This window comes from Sparus aurata, chromosome 24, assembly GCF_900880675.1.
Source record: "Sparus aurata chromosome 24, fSpaAur1.1, whole genome shotgun sequence".
Classification (NCBI taxonomy): domain Eukaryota; kingdom Metazoa; phylum Chordata; class Actinopteri; order Spariformes; family Sparidae; genus Sparus; species Sparus aurata.
Window position 1 is genome coordinate 20,380,108 of NC_044210.1, and position 25,483 is coordinate 20,405,590.

General features: G+C 41.1%; 1 protein-coding gene across 1 annotated transcript in view; it reads right to left on the minus strand.

Moving 5' to 3' along the window:
- Positions 1-1,747: 1,747 nt before the first annotated feature.
- Positions 1,748-25,483, minus strand: part of LOC115576543 (uncharacterized) — a gene marked incomplete at both ends in the record, with an annotated part of 30,168 nt that continues 6,432 nt past the window's right edge. Inside the window, 10 exons of the mRNA XM_030409071.1 lie at positions 1,748-1,928; positions 2,008-2,347; positions 3,682-3,694; positions 11,564-11,585; positions 11,931-12,104; positions 12,707-12,880; positions 13,906-14,079; positions 14,178-15,939; positions 16,010-16,015; positions 16,117-16,351. Of these exons, the coding sequence (XP_030264931.1) occupies positions 1,748-1,928; positions 2,008-2,347; positions 3,682-3,694; positions 11,564-11,585; positions 11,931-12,104; positions 12,707-12,880; positions 13,906-14,079; positions 14,178-15,939; positions 16,010-16,015; positions 16,117-16,351 (3,081 nt within the window). The remainder of the gene's footprint in view (positions 1,929-2,007; positions 2,348-3,681; positions 3,695-11,563; positions 11,586-11,930; positions 12,105-12,706; positions 12,881-13,905; positions 14,080-14,177; positions 15,940-16,009; positions 16,016-16,116; positions 16,352-25,483) is intronic.

Here is a 25,483-nt window from a genome sequence, read left to right on the forward strand (position 1 = left end):
CTACATGACTTATTGATTCACACACATATTGAAGCATTGAACAGATTTGGTGAGAACTTAAAGCGTTGAACAAAAGAAATGAAGAGAAAATGAATGATTGAATGTGAGTGTTAAACAAATGAGTCACATACAGATTGATGAGAGTCGTCAGGACAGAAGATCTCTGAGTCCCACTGATTCTGTGCTGCCACCTGCTTTCATTTCACCATCAATTCATGTCTCAGCAAACTGTTACACTCATTCTCTTTTGCTTTTAGGATTTATTTCTTCCTTCTCTCAAAGAAAACATGTTTCAGCTTCAAGAAGATTAAAAAAAAAACCTCTTTTATCCTGAAAGGAGTCAGAATAATGAAATAAAAAGAGGAGTTGAAGTTGTGCTCGCTGTGCTGCAATCACACAGAATAATACTTGTTTCACATATTTTCTAAAATCAAGTCAAAGTTTTTGTTCTTCACTGGATTTCTGCTGCCAGGAAAGAAAGTTTAAAGGAGCAGTCTGTAGTTTAGTGGAAGAAACAACAAGGAGCAAAAAAAAGGAGACAAAGATCTTCATCAGCTGATCAACAAACTAAAGAAACAAACTCTCTTTGTTTTCATGACTGAAGAAACAAAGTGACCTTAAAGGACAACACACTTTATACTGTTTCACTGGGTTTATATGTGGCGGACCCTGCCACCTCTCTGGCTTCAAACAGTGTTCTGTTGGAACAAAATGTCTTCTTACCTCATTAATATTGTAAATATTTGATGTTGTTATATTGAGCTACTTTATCAGAGGAGAAACATTTCAGTGATGCTGTGCGACATCTTTCAGTCTGATTATAAACTCGTCAGCTGATGGTTTCACAAACAAAGTCAGATTGAAACTAAAGGGAATCATTTGTACAAGTTTTGGACTCTTTGCTCTGAACATCAACGTTCAGAAGCATCAAACATGAGCTCAAATCTCTTCAGCACTTGTTTCAAAACTTCACGAGGACAGTTTAGTTTGTGATGTGTGAAAGAGTTTCAGTATTTCATCCGGCTCTCAGACTTCCAAACATCTTCAGCCAACCGGCTCAGACAGAGAAAGACTTTTCTCACAGCTGTTTAGTTTGACGGACCAGATTCAAATCCAACAAACGTCCTGAAAATACAGCCGGACTTCAACAGCCACAAAACACTGAGAGAAACACAATGATTGTCATTCAAATGTGTTTTCTTCTCATAGAATAATCAGACAGAAATGAAGAGATGTTGTGCAGTTTCTGACTCTGTCACTACGGACAGAATTACATGTGTTAACCAACACCATCAAACTTTTAGTTTCATCATTAGAAACACATGAAACAAGTCAGAGTGTTTCAGGTGGAGTGTCGAGTACATTTGATCAGATTTTACTGTCCATTTACAACTTTGTTCACAATGATTCTTTACAATTAAAGCTGCAGACGACTCAATGTTTTCTCTTTCTTACATTTCACTAATAGTTGTGGATTTTATTGGAACAAGAGCCAGAATTCAAAACAACACATGACAGAAAGTACAAGTCAACACATTTTAATCCACAATTTAATGGAAGAAGAAGTTTCAAATGGAAATGAAGAATCTTTTCAATCACTTTGAATCATTTTGTACAAAGTTGACTGATGAATTTATTCCAAGAAGCTGAAAGATTGATGTGACTGTGATCCTGTACAGACTCAACTGTTCAGCACTGACAATGTTTCTGTGACAGGAGGAGACTCTGCACACTAAACACCACACAGACTCACTGAGGAACCAGAACTGGACCAGAAGAACCCAAATCCAGGATAAAGAGGTTCAGTGAATGTGGTGTTGAAGGTGTGGAGGTGGATCAGTGAGTCAGAGGAGACTCTGTAGAAGGACAGAGTGCCAGCAGGACAGTCCACATACACTGCTACTCTACCAGAGGAGGGAGGAGGAGGACGAGGAGGAGGAGGAGGAGGAGGAGGAGGAGGAAGAGGAGGAGGAGGAGGAGGAGGAGGAGGAGGAGGAGGAGGAGGAGATGTCTGTCTGTCTGTTATTGTGCCTGACAGAGTAACGACCATAATTGCACCACAGACGCCAGGACTGATCATTCCCTCCGAACACACAGTCTTTACTGTCTCCTCTCCTTCTGATTCTTCTGTAACTCACTGATATAGAAACATCTCCGCTCCACTCGACCTCCCAGTAACAGCGACCAGTCAGACCAGTTCTACACAGCAGCTGAGGCCAGAAGTAAAACCTCTCTGGATGATCAGGATATGACTGATCCACCTTCACACCTGTCATCTTCCTGTTGTTGTCAGACAGTTTGATCTCTCTGCTGACTGTGTTTGTGTCGACTGTGAGCTCACAGGAATCTGATGGAGAGAAAAAGACACAACACAGCTGCAGTTATTAATGTGTCATCAGTGTGATGATGACATCACAGATGTGAATGAGTGATGTCACAGTGTTTTGATGAATGACAGTAAAAAGACACTCACACTTCCTCAGACCTGGTGTCAACCATCAGACTCCAGCAGGCTCCGCCCTGAAAGGAGGAGGGGGGTCAGAGCAGCACATCCTCTTTCAGCATGCAAACATGGACATGACATGACTCTCATACACAGAAACACAATCTGTCCATCAGGCTGCTTCTCCCTGTTCTCCCTGAACCTCTTCACCTCTGCCACTCTCCTCACACACTGAGAGTGAGCCACAGGATGTTGGTGTGTGTGAAAGAGGACCACAACATCTGAGAACACACACAAACCTCTTGTTGGATTTATCACTTCATCTTTATTTTATTGGATGTTGTTGCTGTTTCCTGTGGGCCACCTTACGCTTGCTGTTTGATCCAATGTCAACTTGTGACCAGGTTTCTATATTAGAGGACTTTGGATTTGGACGTCAGAACTTTTGAGGTCCGATTCCTGTTTGAAGCTTGGAGGGCTTTTCTGAATCTCAGCTGCACAGTCTGCTTTTTGTTCTTGCTGTGTTTCTGCTGCTTTGTTTTACTGTGCAAAGAAACAAATACAATTTATACGTCATAAATCAATCAGAAAACACTGGACGTTGGTTCCCGACCTCTGCCACAGAACCAAGTGACAGAGACTCCCAGACTGTTTCCCTCCAGAACCTCACAAGTGTCACTGAAGCTGTTTGTGATAGAAACAGTTTCCTGGTTTCATGTGTTGACGTGTTCATGTGACCATAGTTTGGTGCTGGATTGATATCTGATGTATATTACAGCAGTAATAGTTACTGTGAGGAGAACTTCATGTTTGATGCCATTAAAAGCAGAAACAATGACACTTAATGTCTCTTAGTTGCTTCATCAGATTCACATTTTAACCTTTGTGGGATTTTTGGGGGATTTGCTAAACTGAACATTTTTGAAAAGTTTATTGTTTAAGGAGTCAGAAAATCAATGTTTGCATTTGCTCAGATGTCTATATGGCGGCCATATTGAATTTTAAGAATGGCCGCCGTATAATTTAGACTTGTAATATCTGGACTTCTGAATAAGATGAATGTTGATGTTAACTGTTAAACCCGCTGTAAGGAATCCAATGGTGCTAGTTACAATTCACCATATTAACCCTTCGATGCATGAGCAGGTAAAAAATGACACGCTGAGGTTGTTTTCTTGCAACATCTTTGCAATGAAAAGTTCCCATTTCATCTTCCAGCTGTTCTTCAAAAAATAAACATTTTCTATATGACTCATGAAAACATTTAATATTCATTGTGGGAATGATTACAAAGACATGCACATTGCAAACCTACTAGAATGGCTGCTGAAAGTGATCCACACAGAAAGTAGTTCCTGTTGAAAGATTTTATTTGTAGTGATGTTTTGAGCCTGATTTATCTGAAATTTAAGGGTAATCGATGAACTAACAAAGAACAGGTGAGTTCTCTTCTTGAAATTGCTTTAGTTTCAGTTCGAGTTGAGGAAATTGTCATAAATGTGCAAAACATAGCTAATGTTAGCTTATGTCAGCTAATGGTAGCTGGAATTAGCTATTTATGGCACAGGAATGACAGATTGTAAGCGATTTTTTGTTAGCGTTCTTTGTTAGTCCATCGATTACCCTTAAATTTTGGATAAATCTGGCTCGAAACATCACTGCAAATGAAATCTTTCAACAGAAACTACACTACGTTACGTTAGCCAGCATTAGCCAGTGTTAGCTAACATTAGCTTGCATTAGTTAGCAGTAACTAGACCTAGAATAGGATACAAGTTATTATTAGCGTCAGCTAACAGTAGCAAACGTTATCCAGGGTTGGTTAACATTGCAAAAGATAGCTAATGTTAGCTAGCATTAGCTATCTTTTGCACATGAATGGCAGATAGCTAACACTAGCTAACGTTAGCTAGCGTTAGATAAAGTTAGCTAGCAGTAGCGAGACTTAGAATATGATACAAGTAAGCGTCAGCATTAGCTTGCATTAGCTAGCAGTAACTAGTATTAGAATATTATTCAAATCAAGCTGGAAATGATTTACTACGTTAACTACTTTTGGCACAGGAATGACAGATAGCTAACACTAGCTAATGTTAGCCAGCGCTAGCCAACGTTACCTAACGTTAGCTTGCGTTGGCTAGCAGTAACTAGACTTAGAATATGATACAAGTTAGCTTAAGTGTTAGCTAACATTAGTTGGTGTTAGCTTGTGTTAGCTAACATTAACTCCTCTCGCTAGCTAGCTTTAGCTAACATTAGCTAGTTTGACATTTCCTTGCCAAAATTAATCTCCAACTAACTAAGAACAGTTACTGCTAGCATTAGCCAACATTAGCTAGCAGAAACTGGACTTAGAATAAGACAAAAGTTACCGTTAGCTAACACTAGCAAACATTAGCCGGGGTTAGCTAACATTAACTTGCGTTAGCTAGCAGTAACTCTAGAAATAATTTACTATGTTAGCTTGCATTAGCTGATGTTAGCTAGCATAAGTTATTTTTGGCACAAGAATGACAGTTAGCTAACACAAGCAAACGTTAGCCAGGGTTAGCTAACATTAACTTGTGTTAGCTAGCAGAAACTGGACTTAGAATAAGACAAAAGTTACCGTTAGCTAACACTAGCAAACATTAGCCGGGGTTAGCTAACATTAACTTGCGTTAGCTAGCAGTAACTCTAGAAATAATTTACTATGTTAGCTTGCATTAGCTGATGTTAGCTAGCATTAGCTATCTTTTGCACATGAATGGCAGATAGCTAATACTAGCAAACGTTAGCCAGGGTTAGCTAACATTAACTTGTGTTAGCTAGCAGAAACTGGACTTAGATTAAGACAAAAGTTACCGTTAGCTAACACTAGCAAACGTTAGCCGGGGTTAGCTAACATCAACTTGCGTTAGCTAGCAGTAACTAGACTTAGAATAGGATACAAGTTACCGTTAGCGTTACCTAACACTAGCAAACGTTAGCCAGGGTTAGATAGATAGATAGAATTACTTAAATGATCCCAGACTGGGAAATTATTTAATTATTTATTATTTATTATTACTTATTATTTATTTTAGTTAGCTGACATTAACTTGCGTTAGCTAGTAGAAACTCTAGAAATAATTTACTATGTTAGCTTGCATTAGCTGATGTTAGCTAGCATTAGTTATTTTTGGCACAAGAATGACAGTTAGCTAACACAAGCAAACGTTAGCCAGGGCTAGCTAACATTAACTTGTGTTAGCTAGCAGAAACTGGACTTAGAATAAGACAAAAGCTACCGTTAGCTAACACTAGCAAACGTTAGCCGGGGTTAGCTAACATCAACTTGCGTTAGCTAGCAGTAACTAGACTTAGAATAGGATACAAGTTACCGTTAGCGTTACCTAACACTAGCAAACGTCAGCCAGGGTTAGATAGATAGATAGAATTACTTTAATGATCCCAGACTGGGAAATTATTTATTATTTATTATTTATTATGATTTATTATTTATTTTAGTTAGCTAACATTAACTTGCGTTAGCTAGCAGTAACTAGACTTAGAATAGGATACAAGTTATTATTAGCGTCAGCTAACAGTAGCAAACGTTATCCAGGGTTAGTTAACATTGCAAAAGATAGCTAATGTTAGCTAGCATTAGCTATCTTTTGCACATGAATGGCAGATAGCTAACACTAGCTATCGTTAGCTAGCATTAGATAAAGTTAGCTAGCAGTAGCGAGACTTAGAATATGATACAAGTAAGCGTCAGCATTAGCTTGCATTAGCTAGCAGTAACTAGTATTAGAATATTATTCAAATCAAGCTGGAAATGATTTACTACGTTAACTACTTTTGGCACAGGAATGACAGATAGCTAACACTAGCTAATGTTAGCAAATGTTACATAACGTTAGATTGCGTTAGCTAGCTTTAGCTAACATGAGCTAGCTTGATATTTCCTTGCCAAAATTCATTTCCGACTTTATTTGATTCATATTCTAAGAAAGTTACTGCTAGCATTAGCTAAAATTAGCTAGCAGTAACAAGCTAGCAGTAACTGCAGGTGTTAACTAACGCCAGCAGTAACTAGTCTGAGAATATGATTCAACTCAAGTTGGAAATTATGTTTGGCAAGGAAATGATTGCTATGTAAGCTTGTGTTAGCTAGCATTAATTATTTTTTACACAGGAATGACAGATAGCTAACGCTAGCTAACGCTAGCTAACGTTTGCTTCTCTTGCTAGTTTGCGTTAGCTAATGGTAGCTAGCATTAGCTATTTTTTGCAGGAATGACAGATAGCTAACACTAGCCAACGTTAGCTAGTGTTACATAACGTTAACTTGCGTTAGCTAGCTTTAGCTCACATGAGCTAGCTTGATATTTCCTTGCCAAAATTCATTTCCGACTTTATTTGATTCATATTCTAAGATAGTTACTGCTAGCATTAAGCACTAAATATATATATAGATAGCACTAAAATTAGCTAGCAGTAACAAGCTAGCAGTAACTGCAGGCGTTAACTAACGCTAGCAGTAACTAGTCTGAGAATACGATTCAACTCGAGTTGGAAATGATGTTTGGCAAGGAAATGATTGCTATGTCAGCTTGTGTTAGCTAATGTTAGCTAGCATTAATTATTTTTTACACAGGAATGACAGATAGCTAACACTAGCTAACGTTTGCTCCTCTTGCTAGCTTGCGTTAGCTAATGTTAGCTAGCATTAGCTATTTTCTGCAGGAATGACAGATATATACACTAGCTAACGTTAGTGAATGTTACATAACGTTAGACTGTGTTAGCTAGCTTTAGCTAACATGAGCTAGCTTGATATTTCCTTGCCAAAATTCATTTCCGACTTGATTTAATTCATATTCTAAGACTAGTTATTGCTAGCTTTAGCTAACGTTAGCTAGCAGTAACTCGCAAGAAGTAACTGCAGGCATTAGCTAATGCTAGAAGTAACTAGTCTGAGAATATGATTCAACTCAAGTTGGAAATGATGTTTGGCAAGGAAATGATTGCTATGTCAGCTTGCTTTAGCTAATGTCAGCTAGCATTAACCATTTTTTGCACAGGAATGACAGAGAGCTAACATTAGGTAACGTTGAATCAAGAAAATGATTGCTGAAGACAACTTTCGGAATTGGGTCATGTTAGGTAACGTTAGATAGCGTTAGCTTGCGTTAGCTAGCTTGGCATTTCCTTGCCAAACATAACTTCTGACTTGATTTGAATCATATTCTCAGACTAGTTAGAATATGATTCAAATTAAGTTTGAAATGATGTTTGGCAAGGAAATGATTGTTGAATTGTTGGAATGAATGTTAGCTTGCGTTAGCTAATGTTAGCTGGCAGAATCCATTTTTTGCACAGGAATGACAGATAGCTAACGTTAGCTAACGTTGAATCAAGGAAATGATTGCTATGTCAGCTTGTGTTAGCTAATGTTAGCTAATGTTAGCTAGCATTAATTATTTTTTAAACAGGAATGACAGATAGCTAACGCTAGCTAAGGCTAGCTAACGTTTGCTCCTCTTGCTAGCTTGCGTTAGCTAATGTTAGCTAGCATTAGCTATTTTTTGCAGGAATGACAGATAGCTAACACTTGCCAATGTTAGCTAGTGTTACATAACGTTAGCTTGCGTTAGCTAGCTTTAGCTAACATGAGCTAGCTTGATATTTCCTTGCCAGAATTCATTTCCAACTTGATTTGATTCATATTCTAAGACTAATTACTGCTAGCATTAGCTAACGTTAGCTAGCAGTAACTAGCTAGCAGTAACTGCAGGCGTTAGCTAACGCTAGCAGTAACTAGTCTGAGAATGATTGCTGAATACAATTTTCAGAATTGGGTCATGTTAGCTGATGCTAGCTAACGTTAGCTTGCGTCAGCTTGCAGTAACTAGACTTAGAATATGATACAAGTTAGCGTTAGCATTAGCTAACGTTAGATAGCGTTAGCTTGCGTTAGCTAGCTTGGCATTCCTTGCCAAAGATAACTTCTGACTTGATTTGAATCATATTCTCAGACTAGTTAGAATATGACTCAAATTAAGTTTAAAATGATGTTTGGCAAGGAAATGATTGTTGAATTGTTGAAATTAATGTTAGCTGGCATTATCCATTTTTTGCACAGGAATGACAGATAGCTAACATTAGCTAACGTTGAATCATGGAAATGATTGCTGAAGACAACTTTCAGAATTGGGTCATGTTAGCTAATGCTAGCTAACGTTAGGTAGCGCTACCTAGCGTAGTAATCGGACAGTCATGGAGAAATTAAAATATCCACCTATTACTAGTTGGTGAGAGTTCATATCATGTAGTTTGGCTAAAACAGTTGATATAAATGGATCAATCATGGACTTTAGGTGCATATATGTTAGCCAGAGTAATCTGATAGTCATGGAGATTTCCCGTCACAATCACAAATCTCCCCTGGAGGTCAGAAATAACCTCAGAAGCTGTGAAAGGTGTTGAGTTTTTGATTATTACTGCAGTGCCTCTACTTTTAAAATGAAATGGAGAGTGGAATATATGTCCTGTCCATTTGCAGCGTAATCTATGATGATCTGGATTTCTTAAGTGCGTCTCTTGCAAGAATGCAACATCTGTTCTCAGCTTTTTAAGATGAGCTCGTGCATCGCCTCGCTTCACCGCTCCATTTAATCCCAATTACAATTCCATGTAACAAACTGGACCAGGTTTGTTGGCATAGCTTCATCAGACTTACTGACCTTATCAACCATTATTGTGATGTTTGAAAATCAGATTCTTCGTATGCTGTTTGTTTTGTGGCATCCCTTTACACAAATAATCCATAAAAATACTCCTGTACTGGGAACAGAACTTTCCCTTTACAACTATACAGAAACCCCTTGTTGTCCTTCCCTGCTTCCCCTGAGACATGCTTCCTTTAACGTAAGGGAGAAAAAACTTTATCCAAAAAACCTTCATCACCTGACATTCCACTAAGCTCCTGTGTTAAGTATGTTTGTTTTTTCTTAGACCATTTTTGTTTATTTCCTCCTTCTGCAGCCTGAATATGTTCTGAGATTTGGGTTATACATTAAGCATGGGTGTGTATCTTACAAAATAAATACATAAAATAAAATAAAACCGAATAAAGTAAATATATGGTAATTAAAACTATAATGATACCGACAATAATAATAATAAAAACTTGAGTTTTGGATAACAGGGGTAAATCTAGATTAGATACAAATGTTGGTGCTATATTCCCTGAGAAATACTAATAAAATAAAAATATGCACCAGAAATTGTATTATTCATTTCCATGTTTACCTTACTCTCTGTTAGGGTTAGATTATAAAGGTTTCCCCACTTTATCTGGATTAAATGAAAATAAATGATTAAAGTAGAATAATAATAATTCTTATTGCATCTCCAACAATCTCTCTTTGTATATAAATGCTTTCCTGATTCTTCTCCTCCTTCTATGCATTTATGTACCGGTAAGTATTAAACAGACATTGAGAGGTTCTAAACAAACAGGAATAAGATAACATGAACGTAATATTAGTCAAACAAATAATAATACACTTTTCAGTCTGCCTAAAGATAGCAAGGCTGTGTGGAGCAGCCCTACATTAATCCTTGACACTGTTCTTTATAATGATTTACAGTTACTCAGAGTTGTTTCAGGGAGGCGTGTAGAAGAAAATCCTCTCTTCAACTGTCCTCAGACGGGTGTGTGATGTTTGCTTTAATAAACTTTTCTGCATCGCAGGGATCAGTGAACGAGTGCCTGGTGCTGTCCAGGGTGACGGTCAGCCTCGCCGGGTTAAACATGCTGTAGGAGACTCCCGCGTTGCGCAGCTCAGCCTTCACTTGGTCGAACGATGCTCGGAGCCTGCCGACCTCAGGGCTCATGTCAGGGAAGGTGTGCACGGGAGAGCCATTGTAGATCAGGCGGCCTTTATTTCTGGACAGTTTCAAGATCTTTTCTTTTGCAGCCTCACAATAAGCACCCGTGGCCTCTCTCCATTCTGTGGTTTCAGGGCGAGGCTCCTGTGTGCCCGGTCAATATCTAACGGTGCATCAAAGTTGTCCTCCCCCAGCACGGTGGACAAAAACTCTGTGACAAAGCGGCTCGGGTTCTCTGCTTCACTGCCCTCTGTGACTCCGACGATACGGAGGTTTTGTCCACGGCTTCTGTTCTCTAGATTCTTGCAACCTTCTATAATCCTTCGTTAACATTTCATGGCTTTGTTCCAAGACCGCTATCCTGTCAGTTGCATCACTGAGTAAATTGCCCATTTCTTTCTGATTGTTCGCCGTCTGTGTATGTGTGTTACATAGGGACTCCATCTTCTGCAGGATCTCCTCCCGGAGCACGCCGACGTGCGCCCTGACTTCTTCATGGAGAGAGGAGATGTCGTTCCTTATCTCTCGGTGCATGCTTTCTATCTGTGCTTTAATGTCGGTCGTTATCCCCTCTCGTTACGACTGTAGCTCGCTTCTCAGGGTCTTCACTGAAATAGGTGAATCTTGCTTATCGTCTGCCATCTTTTGTTCTTTCTCGGCCACGGTCGGTGGCGTTAAGAGTTTTTGCATGTATCTTGGGCTATTCCCTCTTATCATGACAAGGCGTGCAGTCTTACCGGATCAGTCCTAAAACGCCTCCCAAATTTCCCTTCTTAAGATGGTCTAGGAAACTATTTTATAGAAAAGTTTGACGGAGCTGGCTCTACCTGCTACCTACTCCATACGGCCGGAAGCGGAAATCCCCAAAAATAGATTTAATGTTAATGTTTGATAACCCTCTGCAGTCAGTGTGGAGTGTGAAGTAGTTTGGATGAGCGGTTCATCAAGCAGCAAACCAGAGGCCAAGAAATCAGACAGGCACAATTTGAACAGACACTAAACTAGTCTGAAGAAAGAGGTGTAACTCTAGTGTTTGTGCCAAGACTCTTCTGGTCACTAATCTTCATCTCTTCTTCTCCTCATCTTCCTCTCTTCACTTGTAACTATTGGCTTCAAGCTATGCTGCCTTTTCTCCTGAACTGAACTGAACAACTGGAGGTGGAGTAAACAAAGCCGACCTCCCGACACTGAGCCATCTACAGTCCAGATACAGAGTCTCACACTGACTGTCTGTGGCTGCAGCAGGACTCTTCATACCTGAGAGTGTCCAGTCTCCAGCCTGGATCCTTCAGTCGAGCAGACAGCTGCTTTATTCCTGAGTCTCCTGGATGATTGTAGCTCAGGTCCAGCTCTCTCAGATGGGAGGGGTTGGAGTCCAGAGCTGAGGCCAGTGAAGTACAGCCTTCCTCTGTGATCAGACAGCCTGACAGCCTGCAGACACACAAAACAACACTATCTGAACAAAACCTCATGACAATCCATACAATGGTTGTTGAGATTAGTACATCGGGACCAAAGAGCAGAATAGACTGACTGACCCACATATCTTTTTACCCCGTCTGGTTTAGACCTGGTCCAATTGTACAGTTAAATGAAAAAATGAAATAAAATAATGAATCCTGACCTGAGAGTTTCAAGGGCACAGTGTGGACTCTTCAGTTCAGCAGAAAGTCGCTTCACTCCTGAATCCTGCAGGTTGTTGTTACTCAGGTCCAGCTCTCTCAGATGGGAGGGGTTGGAGTCCAGAGCTGAGGCCAGAGAAGTACAGCCTTCCTCTGTGATCAGACAGCCTGACAGCCTGCAGACACACAAAACAACACACATCACAGATCAACTGAGGGACCTGATGGTTCAGTGCACAAGAGTGTAGCTGATCTGATGGAAATGCCATTAGTGTTCCAAATATTAGTTCATGAGCCAACATATTGTTCAAATTCAAATGATGACCTGATGATGGAGCTAGAAGAATTACAAAAGTAATTACGGTTCATCCTATGTCATGTATTTATTTATAATATATATATATATATATATATTTACATGTGATATATATAAATATAAATATCTCATACACATATACATATATACATACACCTAACACATGTACATATATATACACACACACATATAAACACATGTATATGTGTATATATATGTGTGTGTGTATATATATATATATATATATATATATATATACATACACCTAACACATGTACATATATATACACACACACATATAAACACATGTATATGTGTATATATATGTGTGTGTATATATATATATATATATATATATATATATATATATATATATATATATATATATATATATATATATATATATATATGTACACATATATATACATACATACACACTTGTTACATGAAATGAATCCTGACCTGAGAGTGTCAAGGACACAGTGTGGACTCTTCAGTTCAACAGAAAGTTTCTTCACTCCTGAATCCTGCAGGTTGTTGTTACTCAGGTCCAGCTCTCTCAGACTAGAGGACTGGGAGCTGAGAACTGAGGACAGAGCTTCACAGCTTCTCTCTGAGAAGTTACAGCCACTCAGTCTGAACAGGAAATAATAAATAAGAACATGGTAAAATGTTGAGTTTTAGTGAGACAGTATCAGTGTTTCAAACACTCCAAACTATTTTCAGTGCCATTTCCACATCTCCTTATATTGTCTTGAATACACCAGCCATTTCAAAGAGGTACCATACTGAATAATTACTGCGTTTACCACAAACATATATATGTGTCAAATACATCATGAATGAGATCAAATAAATGCAGTTTCCACAGAGAGACAGAGTGGTCAGGTCACTCAGTGTCTCCTGAAGCTGTGAGTTTTGTGAATGTCACATGAACTATGCTGGAATGTGGTTCAATGCCTCTTAGTGTCTAAATAATTTTGGTGTATGATCTCTGTAAGTCTTATAAGCAAGAAGGTGTTTTAGATGTGAATCAGTGAAATGATGAACTCAATCAGCATGTGTGTCTAAGTGTAACGCTGTCCATCGACTGATACACAGATGGAACATGTCACTTCACAGGGTTTCTTGGCCTGCTGCTTTTTGATGTTGTAAATAAAACATTGAGCCTAAATTATATTTCTCCCCAACATTGTCGGAGTCCACAGGAAGGACCCACTGGAGTAGGACTGTCTCTGTGAACCAGACCCCCTGATTTACAAATCAAGCAGTGGATACCAACAAGCTCCCCATGTGGCTCAAACATGTGCTGCAGATAGAAATCTTAAATTAAGGAAAGGAAAGTCTACTAATTTATTTGGTGATCCAAATAAAATCCTCTGGGAATGACTGGTATATAATCTCTTGCTCCACTGCTGTTCAGTTCTAGACATGTTGTAAACATGACAATAAATCATGACTAAATCGAGAATAAACATCCAGGTATCAAAGTCATATGATATCAAGCATAAATGAGGTTCTTCATCCTCATTGTTCATGTTGTACAGGGGATGAATTAATGAAAATTACATTGAAAGAAAACAAGTTTGACAGCAAAAAAATCTGCAATTGAAAAATGTGTAGAAATATATGAATGATTTCATAACGAACAGCCATCTGACCTCAAACTTTCCAGATTGCAGTGTGGACTCTCCAGTCCAGGTAACAGCAGCTTCACTCCTGAATCCTGCAGGTTGTTGCTACTCAGGTCCAGCTCTCTCCGACTAGAGGACTGGGAGCTGAGAACTGAGGACAGAGCTTCACAGCTTTTCTCTGAGAGGCCACATCCACTCAGCCTGGATAAAGAATAATGAGCAGAACAAGAAAATCATATTTCTATTTGGGTCAATAACAGCACATTTACTGCATTCTGAAGAAACTTCTCCACACTTACAGAACTTTGTTGGAGGCTTTGAACACTGGCAGCAGCCTCAGAAGAGCCTTCTCTGAAGCAGAGTATTTCTTCAGGTCAAACACATCCAGATCTTTTCCTGATGACAGTAAGATGAAGACCAGAGCTGACCACTGAGCAGGAGACAGATAGTCTGTGGAGAGACTTCCTGAACTCAGGTACTGTTGGATCTCCACCACTAGAGAACGATCGTTCAGTTCATTCAGACAGTGGAACAGATTGATGCTTCTCTCTGCAGACAGATTCTCACTGAACTTCTTCTTGATGTACTCGACTGTTTCCTGATTGGTCTGTGAGTTACTTCTTGTCTGTGTCTGCAGACCTCGCAGGAGATTCTGATTGGTCTGCAGTGAAAGACCCAGGAGGAAGCGGAGGAACAAGTCCAGGTGTCCATTTGGACTCTGTAAGGCTTGGTCCACAGCACTCTGGTAGAGACATGTCTCTGCAGATTGATGGTCAGCTGTTTCTTCTTCTGCCAGCAGATTGACACCAGAGTTGATGAATGTCAGATGGACATGAAGAGCAGCCAGAAACTCCTGAACACTCAGGTGGATGAAGCAGAACACCTTGTCCTGGTACAGTCCACTCTCCTCTTTAAAGATCTGCGTGAACACCCCTGAGTACACTGAAGCATCTCTGATATCGATGTTACACCCTGTCAGGTCTGATTCATAGAAGATCAGGTTTCCTTTCTGCAGCTGATAAAAAGCCAGTTTTCCAAGAGACTCAATCATCTTTCTGCTCTCTTGAGTCCAGTGTGGATCTGTCTCAGCTCCTCGGTCATACTTGACATTCTTCAGTTTGGCCTGAACCACCAGGAAGCGAATGTACATCTCAGTCAGGGTCTTGGGCAGCTCTCCTCCCTCTCTGGTCTTCAACGCATCCTCCAGAACTGTAGCAGTGATCCAGCAGAAGACTGGGATGTGGCACATGATGTGGAGGCTTCGTGATGTCTTGATGTGGGAGATGATTCTGCTGGCCTGCTCCTCAACTCTGAATCTCTTCCTGAAGTAATCCTCCTTCTGTGGGTCAGTGAACCCTCTGACCTCTGTCACCATGTCAACACACCCAGGAGGGATCTGATTGGCTGCTGCAGGTCGTGTGGTTATCCAGAGGCGAGCAGAGGGAAGCAGTTTCCCCCTGATGAGGTTTGTCAGCAGCACATCCACTGAGGTGGACTCTCTAACATCAGTCAGGATCTCAGTGTTGTGGAAGTCCAGAGGAAGTCGACACTCATCCAGACCGTCAAAGATGAACACAACCTGGAACTCTTCAAAGCTGCAGATTTCTTTGGTTTCAGTGAAGAAGTGATGAACAAGTTCCACCAAGCTGAACTTTTTCTCTTTCAGCACATTCAGCTCTCTGAAAGTGAATGGAAATGTGAACTGTATGTCCTGGTTGGCTTTGTCTTCAGCCCAGTCCAGAGTGAACTTCTGTGTTAAGACTGTTTTCCCGATGCCAGCCACTCCCTTTGTCATCACTGTTCTGATTGGTTCATCTCCTCCAGGTGAGGCTTTAAAGATGTCTTCTTGTCTGATTGTTGTTTCTGGTCTGTGTGGTTTCCTGGATGCTGTTTCAATCTGTCTGACCTCATGTTCATCATTGACCTCTGCAGTCCCTCCCTCTGTGATGTAGAGCTCTGTGTAGATCTGATTCAGAAGCGTTGGGTTTCCTGCTTTAGCGATCCCCTCAAACACACACTGGAACTTCTTCTGAAGGTTAGATTTGAGTTTACGCTGACAAACTGCAGAACGACTTTCTAAATAAACACACAACAAAAAAGATCATTAAGTTATTTCTAAAGACAATAACACAATTTCCTTCCCCTAAAGATTGTATATATAAACAGATTCATGATCATCAGACTTCAGTAAACGTCTCATTGATCCATCGTGTTAAATCTTTAGAGAAATCCTCTTACTGCTCTGCAGACATTCAGCCAGCTCCTCCTGCTTCATTCTCCTCAGGAAGTGAAGTGTGATCTTCAGAAATGCCTCTCTGCTGCTCCTCCTCTGCTCTTCATCCTCACCGTCCTCCCTCTGACTCTCTGGGTAGCATTCTGGGTAATCTGAACTCAGAACCTTCTGGATCTTCTTCAGCTCGTTCTTCACAAAACTGACAATGTTCTCCTCCAGCAGCTGAAACAAAATATTATGTGAATGACAACATTTAACATCATGGAGCCAAACATCAGATCCATGTTGGACAGATTCACCACTGGTCTGTAAAGTGCAGCATGGAGATTATTGTGAACAGACTGGATGTAAAAGTAGTTGTTGTTCATGTACAGACCATAAATATGGAGTCCAGGTGTGTCTGATGCTGCTGGACAGACGGACCTCTGGGAACCTCTGAGCTCTCCTGGTCGACTCTGTGGAGGAATCATGAAGAATCAGTCACATTGTGTCTGTCCACTCAGAGACAAACACAAGCTGAAGGTCCTTTGAGTTAAAGTGTTGATGACATCATTGAATCAGATGGTTTCCTCTGACATCACAGTGTTGGTCGTACTGCTGATCCCACTGTGAATCAACAGTCAGTCAGTTTACTGGGTGGGTTCAGCAGCTTGTCTGGTTTAGTCCCTCCAGCTCTTATTGACCCGTTTAATACTGTGGACAGCAACACACAGCTAACACAAGCTAGCTGGATGCTAACTGTCCAGTGCAAACTGGTGAAGAGTCTCAATGAACTTGTATTCAATTGAGATTCCAACAATGGAGAATGAAAAAATATTCATTCTGTCTTTTTGTTTTTATTATTTCAAACTTGATTTTGATATTTAATTTGTCTGATTTGTGACCTGAAAGTCTTTATCGACTTTTTTGTGTTTTGCTTTTGTGTGATTAACGACACAACGACCTAAATATAAAGATAATGATGAATTCATCATTTGTAAATATAAGCTATATTCATGTAGACGTGACTTGAAATACTTAACGTCTGAGTTTCAAAGTGCTCCACGTAACTTCAGACGTATTTGTAAAACTTTATTATTTGTTGCATATTTAATAAATATTGTAAAACAGTAAAATGTTCTGCCTTCAGTTCTTCATATCTTTGTCTCAAGTGTTTGAACTATATTTAAGACATCAGAAAATAAGTTATTTGTTTTTATATATTTTATATCTAATGTGCTGATATATCAGTCATCAGAGTTTTTACTCTTCATATGGGTTTGGGTACCGGCCCCATGAGGTCCGGATGGGTCGGGCCCTTGTAACGTCAGATATAACACACAGCCCTTCCTCTCCTCAGCAGCAGGGTCAGATTTCAGCAGGAGGTGAGTCACTGCTGTTTGTCCACAGGAGGAACACTGTCCTGTCAGAGTTGTTTAGGGACGGACATGAAGAAATGTGAACCTGTCCTTTAATACTAATCCTGCTCTGACCTCCATCATCACTCTGAGAACATGAAGACCATCAGGACAACTGGTCAGACTGGATTTAATGAGGACAGACATCAACAGAGAGCAACAGGACAACAACTTACTGTCTGTCTGACACATGTGCTTGTTTGAAAGTAATGATCGCATCCTTTGACCGGTCACTCTTGAAGGACACACAGCTGGGCTCAGGTCCAGGTCCAGGTCCAGTAGAGGCTGGTCTCCTGTTGGACAGAGAAGAAGACCACCAGAGATGTTGATTCACTTTCTAGTCTTCAGACACAGAAGCTTCTGTCCATAAAATAGTGGAAAACATCAGGAATAAACCTTCAGAGAATATTGGACCAAACTAATTCAATAAAGTGAAATGAAGAGTTGAAGACTGGTTCTATTGGGCAGCTTTCTGAAGTGAGAAGATACATTTAAGTGAAGAAGAACGAAGCTGAAAATAAACATCAGGGCCCGTATTCACAAAGACTTTTATCTTAACGTTAGCAGTACTCCTAAATCGGACTAAAAGTTTTTATGTAGGAGTCGTTTCTTAAGAGTAATTCACAAAGCCGCTGAGACCTACTTTTAGTTATGAAGACAGTGAACTCCTAAACTAGAAGTAACTCTCTGTTGCTATGGATGACGTCATTTTATAAGGACGCACTTAGAGGCGGTGACAACGGTGATTGGTTGTTGAGTGACAGGGCAGCCCATTGAAAAGTCATTTAGGCTACGCAATGCATGAAGGGAAAATAAGGAAGTTGTCTACAAGCCCATGACAAAGCCTATGAAAAGATATTGGATAAATAAATGTATTTATGAGGAGAATTAAGTGCCCCCCCCCAACAAAAAACGCTTCAGACAAAAATTACAAATTAGAAGATTTCGATGAGAAACGTGAATTGTCAATAAAAACGGCATTTGCTGGAAAAGCTGCATCAAACCACTCTCCATTAAAATTCGGGAATCGTGTGTTGATCCGGGCCATTTCACAACAATGTCCAGTATATTGTAACATGTGTCAAAGACAATTTGTGTATTGATGGAATGCAACATTTCCCTCTCCCTCTCACTTTTTCTGATTGACAAAAGCCCTGATTCACACAGGACTAGTATAACCTGGAGACCTCCAGTAATCTGTAATAATTGTGGAGGTCGTCTGTGATTTAATCCCAGTGAATCTGCCATGTCCTTAATTTGTAATGTAAAAATTCCACCGTGAATTACCTCCCATATTTCACCAAACACAGAGGTCATGTGATAATATTAGTCCCGTGCGAATCAGCATCTCTGTGATTTGGGGTCGTTTTTTGGTTTTCTTAAGGTTTTTTGTGTTTTCCACCTTTTTCTGCCTTTTTCCCGGTGGAGAATTATGGAGGCTGCGTTGGGAATTATAAATGAAAGTTTTGAGCATTGGTTGCAAATTCAGGAGGCTCATCAGAAGAGCGAAATTTCGAAAGATGATTAGATGGATTACATGCATGGCAGCATGCGGTAAGGAACATGTTTCCATCTTTCAACAGGCTCACCAGTTATTATATTAAAAATATCCATATCTAACCGTTGTGCTGCTCCAGTAAGGGCTCCGGTGCGATCGACCCGGGAGATAATGTCAGTAAATTAGAGTTTAAAACACAGGACTTCACTTATCCTGTGCTGAGTGCACTGCACGAAACACAGACGTGGTGGGATAATTTCTAAATCTCTTGAGGTCTCCAGGTAATACTAGTCCCGGGTGAAGAGCTGCATTTTCCCCTGTAGACAAACACCGGAGTGTTTGCCAAACATTTTAACTGCTGGTCGTTATTGGATTGTTTCAGTTGGTTGGGGAACGTTAGTTGCGTCTCTCACCAACTCATCCACAACTTCAGTCCCTTCACGGTCCATCAGACATCGTTTTAATAATTCCCTGTTATTTAGCGTCTCCAGAACATTCTGCTGTGACCAGGTCTTAGTGAGTCAGGAGTCCTCTGGACTACTTCTAAGGTCTCCCAGACTTAGCTGCTACTTTTAGGCTTAAAATGTTTTGTGAATAACTCTTATTTTCAAAAATTAGGAGTCCTAAAGTTACGACTGACACGCCCATTATTTTTAGGAGTAGCTCCTAAATTCGACTGTTAGGAGCTACTTTTAGCCTTAAGATTCTTTGTGAATACGAGCCCAGGTTTCAAAAAACATCTTTCTCCACAGTTAAAACATGAATCAGTCACATATTAATGTTATTAACAGCTCACCTCTTTACAGCAGGAGCTGGTTGTCCTTTAAAAACAATGATGCGATCCATTGAGTCGTCACTCTTTAAGGACACACAGCTGGGTCCAGGTCCAGGTCCTGGTCCTGGTCCAGGTCCAGGTCCAGGTCCAGTAGAGGCTGGTCTCCTGTTGGACAGAGAAGAACACCACCAGAGATGTTAATTCACTTTCTAGTCTTCAGACACAGAAGCTTCTGTCCATAAAATAGTGGAAAACATCAGGAATAAACTTTCAGAGAATATTGGACCAAACTAATTCAATAAAGTGAAATGAAGAGTTGAAGACTGGTTCTATTGGGCAGCTTTCTAACGTGAGAAGATACATTTAAGTGAAGAAGAACGAAGCTGAAAATAAACATCAGGTTTCAAAAAACATCTTTCTCCACAGTTTAAAACATGAATCAGTCACATATTAATGTTATTAACAGCTCACCTCTTTACAGCAGGAGCTGGTTGTCGATCAAACAAGGTAATGAGACTCTTGATGGGAACACGGCTGGGCTCAGGTCCAGGCTCAGGTCCAGGTCCAGGCTCAGGTCCAGGTCCAGGTCCAGGCTCAGGTCCTGGTCCAGGTCCAGGTCCAGGTCCAGGTCCAGTGGTTTTAGAGGGAGGGCCTCCCTCCTCTCTGTCCTCACACTGATTCATGCTGCTCAACTCACACACACTTTCATCTGGAGAGGAAACACAAATCATTCATCTGCACATCAACTGAAATCAGCCTTTCCATCATGTCTCCTGTCAGAACATCAGCTGCTCCTCCTCTGATTGGCTGCTTCATATCAGCGTCACATGAATGCTGCACTTCTACTGTCAGTCCACTAGATGGTGTCATGGAGCATCAGACTGGAAGTGAGTCGTCTGCTCTGAACACCAGTTTAACCAGCGAGACACGACTGGAATCACTGTTGTAGAAACACCAGTAACAGTGGAGGAAAGTACATTTACTCGAGTACTTTAAGGAACTACAATTCTGAGGTACTTCAGTCACGTATTTCGTGCTACTTTATCACTTTACTTGTTACGTGTCTTTAGTTTATTTACACATTCAGATGATTGAGACACAATATCATGGACACATTGTGATGTATTATTGTAGATGATGTATAAAGTCATTAATGTTGGTGTTTTTATTCCATGTGAACCATCTGTGTTAATATAACTGTCATCCTGCAGTTTACTTCTGCACCACCAGGTGGCGCCACACGGCTTCTACAGACAAGCAGAGGAAGATTTGAGCCACATGCTGCTCAACAAGCAGCCTGAAGTTCATGTGCACACAACCACTATTTTCATCTGCTGTTTCACTCTGTTTTAGATGAAAGTGTTCAAATGTTGCATCACTCCATCATTTATTGAGTTACTGATGACGTTTCACTGGCTGTAATATCACATTCACTGCTTTTATTTCACAGGCTTGTTCTGTGTTATCTTCAAGGGTTTCTCTCTCTGTGTGTGAAACCTGTTGAGCCTCTTTTTCATCCACTGCTGGAATCTTCAAATCACAGCTTGTGATGTTTGATTGGCTGCTGACTAGATGATGTCATCTTATTCTGTGTCGGGACTAAATATTCATTCAGCTCGTCGGCTCAATACAAACATTATTTCACGTCCAGATTGTTGCTGTTTTTAGTGTTGCTAAGCTAACGACGGTTTGTGTTAACAAGTCAAACATTTTAAATGTGTTACATTACCTTCAGCTGGAGGTTCACACGGACACGACTGTCTGTCCCACAACCATCACAGTGAATGAGACTTTGGACCGGCGCCGCCCGCAGAGGCTGTTAGAGTTACACATTAATCACATCGTATGAATCATATCAGTGAAATCTGATGACTTGTGTGTTTAATGAGAGTGTGAAGGTCAAATACATGTTCAGTTGTTGTTACTTTGGTTCAACAAAGCAGCTTTAGTGACTTTTACAGACCAACATCACTTTAACTGACTGTTAGTTTCTATGAGGTCACTACACAACAACTCACAAGTTGTCATGAAGAAACATTCAGGTAACAACTTGTGTTATAAAATCCTTTCAGCTGTGCTGCAGATACTTGTGAGTTTTAACTAGACCTCGTCAAAACACACAGTAAAGTTACATGTTAGTGTTTGTGACTGTGATTCAGTTCAGGTCCAGTTTGAATGAAGTGAGTTTGACGACGAGTTAACAAGCAGATTAAACTGATCTCAGTTCAGTCAGAGACACAAACTTGAGTTCAGACAGTTGAAATTTTTCTGTTTAAAATAAAAATAGGTGTCAAAATATTTCCTTTCTTGATGTTTAGCTCGTTAGCTGAATGTTAGCTGGTTAGCTGAATGTTAGCTCGTTAGCTGAATGTTAGCTGGCTAGCTGAATGTTAGCTCGTTAGCTGAATGTTAGCTGGCTAGCTGAATGTTAGCTGTTAGCTGAATGTTAGCTGGTTAGCTGTTAGCTGAATGTTAGCTGGTTAGCTGAATGTTATTGTGAAGTTAAATCATATCTCACCTTCACAGGACTGAAAGCAGCAGGTGAGAGTAAACACAGTCCGTCCTCAGCTGCTGACGGTCTCTCAGGTGAGCTTCATCACAGGAGGAGGAGCCCAGGTGAGCTCTCACACTCTGTGTACACGCCCTGATGCCTGCTGGGTCCTAGTGCTCAACCCTGTGCTTAAAGCTTGCTGGTTGACGTTATGAAAGTCTCAGTGTTGTAAAAACGTCTTTCACTTTGTCCACATTTCAAACTTTGCTGTGTCAGGTCTTTTATGGAATCGGTCTGGAAAGTTCTTCAGAAACCTGAATATCAAAGGCAAAGATACAAAACTGTGAATCTGATGTGTTTTTCAGGAAGAATAGAAACTATTTAAAGCATTTATTTGATCCATCCATCGCTCAGACTTACAGAAATATCAACTCTTTTCATTCCTACAATATATTTCATGTCTGAACTGTCATTAACTCCACTAAAGTCCAACAACGTTGAGGTTCTTGTACTGGAACATTTCCACGTTGTGCTCCTTTAAACTTGCAGTCAGTGACATTATTGAAGAAGGCAGATAAAGATAGAATGTTTTCCTTGTTGTGCAGGGTCAGGGTTGTTACGGGGGTTCCACTGCGCCCACGCTGCAGGAAACGCCCAGCTGAAGCTGCACGACTGGGGGGTGGACTTCACCTGCTGGTGCTCCTACAAGGTGAGCTGACAGGAAGAGTCCTCCACATGTCATTCATATGAGAGTTCAGGTATACAGTGTGTATATGACTGACCATTGTCTGCTCTCACTGTCTGAACTCAGCTGCTGCAGCTCCACTCTCACTGGGTTTAATGGGGCCATCTTTGCTTCTGCTATCTACTTCTTCCATAGAAATCTGTGCTGCAGGTCCAAACTCTTCCTTCACTGATGTTCTGAAAATAACACCTTTCATACTTTTCACTGGCCGTCACATGAAGTAGTTTGATTTCACAGCTGGATGTTTGTACTGTGTTGACTTCAAGCTTCTCTTTCTTTGTTTCAGCCGCTCACAAACGACTTGTTAAAGTTTGAAACTGTGACGTAATACTCAGATTATATATCCAGACACAGGAGCAGGTGACATCACCTACATGCAACAAGTCATGAGGAGTTTTAACCTGCTGACGTCCTGAACTGAATGAAAAACACACTCAACAGGTTTCACAGCAAGTTAGAAAACCTTCAAGTCAACAAACGGAGGAAGTGAAACCAGCACGTTTAATATTACAGCCAGTGAAGAGGCTCATTTAAATGTTCAATGATGGAAACATTCATACCTGCCCTACAGCTCAGAAGTACCTGATCCAGACTCCTCCTCCTCTTCCTGACTCCTCCCACACAGTCCTGTCTGATGCTTCCTGCCAGTTTCAGTGATTCTTCAGTGTACAGTGGTCCAGCCTTCAGCTCATCATCACCACTTCCTGTCTCCTGTTCCCGTACCTGCCCAGGTGATCCTGATGCTGCCTCCCTTTGCCCTCTCTGTCTCACCTCTCTTGCCACATTTGCTTGGTTTTCCCCCAGACGACACTCTTCACCTGCAGCCTCACTGATGCTCACTTCCATTTCTATCCTTCCTTTCCTTAGCGCCCTCTTGCTAACTCACCTGCCCTCTCATTATTCCCCCTCAGCCCTCATGCTGGTTCCACATCAATCTAAGCGGACCTCCTCTGTTCACTCTTCTTGTAAGTGACTGAAGAACTTCATATCAAACGTCCTGACGGCCGTTGGAATGACTGACTGATTTCAGCTGCCAGAAGCGATGAAGACTGTGAGCCCATCAGTACCTTGTTGTGTCTGGACTCTTCCACCATCTGAACTCCAGCAACACTGCAGCATCTCCAGCGTGTTTCATGTTCTTCTGTTTCTCCCAGTTCCCTTTGCTGGTTCAGCCGCCCCAAATCCTGCCACTGCTGTCTCAGGTTCTGTAGCTCCATCTGTATATATCAGCATAGAATCACTGTGACATGATATTTAACAGCACTTACCAAGTTTGTCTGTTGGAGCTTTTCCTTTTCTGTTCAGCAGTCTGTTTGTGGCCACCCAGTCAACCATGGTGGTGATGGTCTGTGGACACACCACTGTGGGGCTTCTCCTCACTGCTAAGACTCCCAGTTCATCTGCCACATCATTCCCCACTCTTCCCATTCTCCCAGCACTCCTGCACAACTTGTTTTGTGGGGTGAGAATCACTGTGTCCCTGCAAATGTGGCCAGTAATTCCCCATCAGCTGCTTCCTCCTCAGCCCCAGTGGCATCTCTCCATCTCTACCTGTACAGCAGCAGGTACTGGAGGTGTTTTAAAGCCCCACTGCAAACTCTCAGTGCCTGAATCACATCCAGCTTTCTTCACATGAGACCTGGCAGGCAGCTGATCCAGAGGCAATACTGCCATAATCACACACACACACACACAGATCTAATCACAGCCACAGAGATTCTTCTCAGTGCCCAGCAACCTGTCAGACATCTCAACACCTCCATGACTTTTTTCTTTCATTCTGCCAATATGAGCTGCTGGCCGTGTTAGCCGTGAATCAAACACTGCTCCCAAACTCTTTGTGAGTGGTTCCCACACATCCTTAGTTTCATTCCTTCCTCTCTTGTTTTCCTGCTGAAATAAAGTGTCTGGGTTTTCTCCTCAGAGAAGCGGCAGCCCGATCACAACCCCACTCCACCAGCTCATCAACAGCCCCTGGCACTTTGACATGACATGCGCCACATTCCTTCCTCTTTTCCACGAGGCCCCATCATCATCCACAGAGAGTGAGCTGCCTGTATCTGCTGCTACTTTAGAGAACACGGATGATCATGGATCATATAGTGAAGAGTAACGGACTGATCACACCACCTCCAGGAGTCTCATTCTCACTGCACACTGATCTGATCAATCTTATCCAACTGGTACCTGTATTTCCTTCCACACAGAGAAGAAGAATCCTTTATCCAATGAAATAGCCCTCCCTCCCTCCCTCCCTCCCTCTCACAGCCATGTTGCACAGCTTTATTAACAATCCTTCCTTCCACATCATGTCAAAGGCTTGTTCAGCATCAACAAACACTCAACTACTGGCTCTTTATTTGCCTTCTTCTCTCAGTTTGCAGCCTCATCACTGCATCCATTGTGTTTCTTCTTCTTCTAAAAGCACTTTGATAATCAGTGCCAGCAGCAGCAGCAGCAGCAGCA